Raw genomic sequence first — 6138 nt, 5'->3', positions numbered from 1 at the left:
CTGATGTTCAGGATTTTGCAGTCGTAGTTTGGCTAAAACTTTATCGAGTTGAATTCAGCGCTGTGTTTCCCAGCTGACTGCAATGAGTCAAAACCTGGTGTTTATCCAAAGCCTTGTTGCCTTGCTGCTTCCCTACAGCTTAATCAGTAGAGGATGTTAAAATCTGAAGGGAAGTTTCCCAAGTTCTGTAGGAAACAGAGGCTGTGCGGAAGAGTAAGGATTGAGCGAAAGCATTTTGGTAACCCCTGATCTGGATGCCTAATATCAGGCTGATGACCTGGTGGCTGTAGAACATTGCATTCCCTGAGAAGGCTGCCATTCAGCTTGGTTAAGGATACAACTATTCCCCCAAATTGCTTATCAATTTTCTAGCTTCCTAGAGCATTTTAGAGTAAAGGAATCTAAGCTTTACTGCCAACCCTCCTCTGATTTGTTTCTAAGTCATTTAAACTCTTGGTGACTCATTTTTTCATCTGTTACTGGGAATAATATTTGTTTGCTCTTCCTCGTGGGACTAATGTGAAGTTTATTTCATTAGTGTTTATAAAGGACTTGGAGATCCTAGACGACAGATGCCAAAGAAAAACAAAAGATTGTTGTTACCATTTTCTTGATTAAATACATGTTTTTTTTCTTTGACGCTAGCCTTACAAATCACTGCAATCTTTTGTATAATGAAATTTACCTCAAATAATGACTGTAATAACTGAACAGTAATGAGGAATAGAAGGCATTGCTTCCCTCTAAAACCACTGTAATTTGCATAAACCACTCTGAGAGTCTGGTAAATTGTATTCTGCTTGGTCAGTCCACAGAGAGATTAATACTGGTTTGTTTTTTGTAAAACATTAGAAAACTTGAACTTTAGGTCATGTGGGCGTTCATGTGTTTTTGTGTCTTCAGAACATTAGTCTTCTTTACAAGCTGGCAATCCAACAAAATTAGAGTTTTACATTAGAAATCATGCTTTATTTTCCTGCTGGGCTCTGAACAATTCTTATTCGATCTTATTTAACTTTAAAATCAGGTTGGCAGCCTTTCCTTAGTGTAGTTAATTTGAAGTTTTGCTGAAGAATTAAGCTTTCATTCCCAAAAGCCACTTCTTAATGCTGTGGTAAATCAAGAGAAGAAATACGGGAACACATCAAAGTCAAGCACTTAGTGTATAATGCATTCTTGCATATTTATCACACTTATGTGTACAAACTGATCATTTATGTTTTTTAGTTAAGTTGCCACCGTGTGAGACTCTGCCACTTCTGTGTCTCTATGCCCTCACCTGTGTTTTTCTGCTTCTAGTAGTCTGGTCCTATGTGTAATTAATTAATTTAATTAGTAATATTATGAACTATTTAGCATCACACAGCTGTTAAAATGCATTTACACAACTTTTATAAGTGAGGGGCAAAGTTAACTTCAGCATACTTCACCGTGAGCCATTACTTCCCTTAGAGTCTGGTAAAGTGATGAAGATGAGCTGGAAAGCTGTTACTGTGTGACTGAAGAGCAGAGCTTTCAAGTCGAGAAAAGCCTCTATGGCATTCATTTAGCTCTCAGCATTTGTTCCGTTCTCGAGAGTGGTCCTTGCCTTCCCCCGTGGCTGCCCAGTTCCATCATACCCTCCTCGTCCTGTGTGCTGTCTCAGCATACACACACATGTCATCGTGATTTAACATGCCCTCCAAAATCTGCGTGTAGTGACTTTGATGGTACAGTGAGCAGTGCACCTGCAGAATGATGGATTCAGTCCAAGTTTTGAGTGTACAGGTGTTCCAGTTGTTAAATCCAACACGCTAGGGAGTGGTGTCACTGTTTCTGCAAAGAAGGCAGGGGCTGTAAGACTGAACAACTTAAAATGAGGGGGAACGAACACCACCGAGGGAGGTTGGCACTTCTGTGGCCCATATTACCAGCAAAGATAAATTTCAGACATAAATGATAAGAGTCTTTCCCTTTGCACTTAAAATTACTATGTCCACCCGAATTTTGGGGGAAATGGTGTGTGAAGTCCCACTGACAAGATCAGAACTTCACAAGGAGAGAAGAAAAATTTAACATTCTGGTGCTCATCTGTGTGAATTAGGGACTCTTCAGTTAATTAATTTTCTGCCTACAGATACATACAACTTTTCTTTCTATTGCAGAAGCAGCCTGCTAAAGTAGATATACCTGTTTGACTGTCAAGGTGTGGATCATGGGAGAGCAACTGTTAAACAACAGCATCCTTGATCAATTTATTAATAGCCACGAGCAGTCATATGAAGAGTTCCTAAATACATTCACTTATCTTTTAAAAGGTATGTAACTTCCCAAATCTCCCATTAGAAATTGCAGCCAAAAGGGAAGGTAAGAAGAGAAGCAGTAGTATTTAGTATCGTTCTGCTACTCACTTGCTTTGTGACCTTAGGCAGATCCTTGTGATGCTTTTGTTTCTCCTATCAGCAGCGGGATCCCTAAGGACAACTTTCCTTAGCTTGGTTCACAGACTGCTAAGGTAAGTCTCTACAGGTGGTTAACCGTGTTTTGCTCGCTTTAGGGAGGTGGAAGAGCATGCACTATTTGGAAGGATAGACTTTTCCTAAACTTTTGCTAAAGAAGTTTTACCTTGTTTTGCCAGAGAAGTTTCCATAAAAGAAGAGCCTAAGGAAAGTACTTGATAGTATGAGATGGCCTAAGATTAGGGATGTGCAGCCTGGATACTTTCACAGGTATACTAACACTAGCTTGCTGTGCTATGCTGTCATGTGTGCTAAGCTAACAGATAACTTGGATGAAGGCACATCAGGACATCAGATTAGGATGGCTGGGCTGAAAGGGTCTCATACTCTGCAGATGAAGTAACAGGTGGCGCTTAACCTTGGTCTGAGCATTGCTGAATTACAGGCAGTTCAGATCTGGATCCAAATTCTGAAGCTCAAGTTCATTTCTTTTGGCCGTGTTAAGTCAGGTGCCATAAAAATAAATGCGAGCTACATATTACTCAGAATTCTTTTTACCGCAGCTTTGCACTCAAAATGATGTCCTCATACTGTTGCAGAAGCACTGTGTTTTTCAATTACAGCATGTGGCATGCTCCATTGATTGGCACTCAGAAGTCTGTCCTGTCCTTGTCCTTCAGGCAGAACCAAGTGTCAGTCACAGGCACTGAGCAGAAAACCAGTGGGGGAGTCGAAGCTGCCATAGAAATAATCCTGTGGCAACCTTCTGTCTCTCCTCCCAATAAAAAATAGAAGAGAAAGGAGACACTGGGGGATGAGATACGAGGATTGAAAATTAGGTTCTGGTCTTTTTTATGTATAATTGATACACTGGGGATAGCCTCTATCTTAGAAGCATGCTGCATATCATGATGCTACTTGCAAAAAGCCTCAGCATGTATTTCAGTCACTTTCATTGTCACTATAGCATCTGCCACTAAAACTGTATAAAAGGTAGAGTTTTAGCTGAATCAAATGCTTAGAAATGCAGTTTCCTCCGCTGGTATAAACAAAACAGCTCAGCTTGTTTTCCTCCCACCTTCATTTCCCTTTAAAAATACCCACAAGTACTCGTTTACATTATAAACTAAGGGCCTGCAAAAATTCCCTTTAAAGCACAAGGCATTTTAGCATCAGAACAGTGCAAAATACTGTACAAAATATCACATTCTCAGTTTCTTAATTTTGCATTTGAAAAATAGTCATTAGACTTTAATTATTTTTTAAAAAAAGGCAACTGTGATAGCTTAATAAGACTATCTGCTAATAGGCTCCAGAAATTTTCACTTTTATGTATGAGTTCAGATATTTACTGTGGGGATATATTTGTGGTTACTGTCAAGCAAAATCTGACTATTTTCAGATTACCTTTCTGAATTTGGCCTGATAATGATGTTGACCCACACGCTAAATCTTTGTGCAGTGAGCATTAATGTCAGAATTTGTAGTCCTGCTTAATTAGATATGGAGGTATCTATTTGTAGACATAAATAACCGAGCCCATTCAGTTGTGTATGTAAATATATAGGAGCTCTTTAAAAAAAAAATCTTGAAAAAACACCATCTGGTAGATTTTTGACTCTCATTAACATTGGAAACCGAAGACACACGTATAATTGGATCCCACTGATTTCACAGGGTGCCATATTTATATAAGGTGTTTTTCACTTGTGCATGAATTTGTACTAGCTCTCTGGCTGGGATTGCAAGTATATTTTCACCAGGAGTTTCTACATTATTCTTAAAAGCATCTCATAAGAATCTGATTTCCTAACTAATGTTTAATTTCTCTTCATTAGTTAAATTTACACACTGTGAAATTGAAAAGAATATACCTTGAGTACAAAGACCGAAACATCCTTGACTGGCCAATCTAAGAGAACCCTTTGAGGCTATAAATGTCAGCCTGGAGTAACCCCCTGTGAACACATTAGGGTCTTCTGTTGACAGAATAGTTCCATTCTTGTAAATATGGGAAACAGTATTCATGATTTTTTTCATTCCTTATTTTCATTGGCTTTTTAAGGACTGCTAATATCTTAATCAAGAAAATCACACTTTTAGAATGTTATCTTTTTATATCTAAATGTGTGATATTACCTTTGTCTAGTCCTATTCTTCCTTGTGTTACTTGAAAAGATAGTCTCTCTTAGCTCAAGTAGAACAAGATTTTGAGTCAAAATAAGGTCCTTCTAAATTCTGTGTAATTCATTTAGTGATATGTGTATGGTTTACATAGCACACAGATACGTTATAACTTAGTTGGACCATAAAATTATATCTTTGGTATAGAAATTTAATCTTCCTGATTTTAGTATTCCTAAAAAACCCAATGATTCTGTTTTTTAAAGTGTACTTGGTGCTATGACAGAATGAGAGTTCATAGACTAACGGACAAGTAAACTTGCTTACTTCTACCAGATCTGATGCGACATGGGTAAACATACTTCAATGTCATTTTAAAAATCTGAGCTCAGCATTTAAAAGATACATACTCCAACAGAACATGACCTATATATCTTAAATGCATAATATTTAAAAAGTATGGGAGCGCTCCCTCTGTAATTGGAAAATTTTTTAACACTTTTCATTGAATCTCTAATGGATGGAAGCTTGGGGACTAGGTTGAGATTCTAGTAAGTCTCTTAGTTTTCCTACTTAGAGCATCCAAAGTGTGTTTTTTGTCAAGAGGATAATATTAACAAGATGAATAGGTAGGTGCAAGGGCTGGTGAACCCATGGGAATATAGTTTAGTAATTAGAGCACAAGTCCAGAAAGATGAAATTTTTCATGCTCGCTGTAAAGTTTTGCAGGAGTTTTCAGCATCTGGAAGAAAAATGACTGCCTCTTGTGCAAATCCAAAGCACAGATAGCGGTAAGAGGAATAATTTTATTAGTCATTTAGTTTAAGACATTCATTTGTGCTGCTCCTAGAATCACTGAACCCCCTTATGCTTATGCCAAGTTATGTATTTGTTAGTTTGTTCTTTTATCTGTGAGTGTTAGAACAATCTGATAATAAAACAGCTAACTGGCATTTGCTTTGAGGTTGTACAACTCCACTATGTTTCCTAAGTCCAGAGAAAAATCTTAGGAGTGGTTTCTTGACTGTGCAGTTGAAGAAGCCTCAGAAGAGTTGGATTTACAAAGGAGTCGATGACACAGGTTTCTGTAGATGTGGTCAATGAGTGGTCTCTTCAGAACTAAACACTTCCTGGAACAACTCTGGACAAAATCTCACAGAAATAGACCCAGTCCCCACTTTTTAAAAAATTACCACTCAGGGCAAGAGGCTCTTTCAAATCTTAGGAAGAGTGTTTGAAATCTGGTGGAGAGAACTATGATGTCCAAAATTAGAGGGCAGCATCTGCTCATTTTTCTAAACTCAGAGGAGGATTGGGAAATTCACTGGAGAATAAAATATCTCCGTTGGCCTTCTACAAAAAATACAGAAAAAAACCAAAAAAAAAAGGTCCAAGCTTCAAATTTTTCATCTAGATTTTAAATTACTCCTTTCCCACTTCTAAAAATATGGGATCCTGGATCAGTCAGCTGCATAGAAAAATGCTACCATGTATAAAATTCTTATCCAAACCCAACTTTAGATTCATGTTTTTTCCATCATCCTGGTCATTTGACCACTGGAATTAAATTCAGTTC

General features: G+C 37.8%; 1 protein-coding gene across 1 annotated transcript in view; it reads left to right on the top strand.

Annotated features, from left to right (window-relative positions):
• Positions 1-2194: 2194 nt before the first annotated feature.
• The window catches only part of LOC104166554 (uncharacterized protein C11orf74 homolog), a gene marked incomplete at its 3' end in the record, with an annotated part of 15845 nt that continues 11901 nt past the window's right edge, over positions 2195-6138 (top strand). Inside the window, exon 1 of the mRNA XM_009706523.1 lies at positions 2195-2297. Coding sequence (XP_009704825.1) covers positions 2195-2297 — 103 coding nt within the window. The remainder of the gene's footprint in view (positions 2298-6138) is intronic.

The sequence above is a fragment of the Cariama cristata genome, unplaced genomic scaffold (genome assembly GCF_000690535.1).
Source record: "Cariama cristata isolate BGI_N322 unplaced genomic scaffold, ASM69053v1 scaffold15370, whole genome shotgun sequence".
Taxonomy (NCBI): domain Eukaryota; kingdom Metazoa; phylum Chordata; class Aves; order Cariamiformes; family Cariamidae; genus Cariama; species Cariama cristata.
This window is presented reverse-complemented; position numbering and strand designations above follow the sequence as displayed.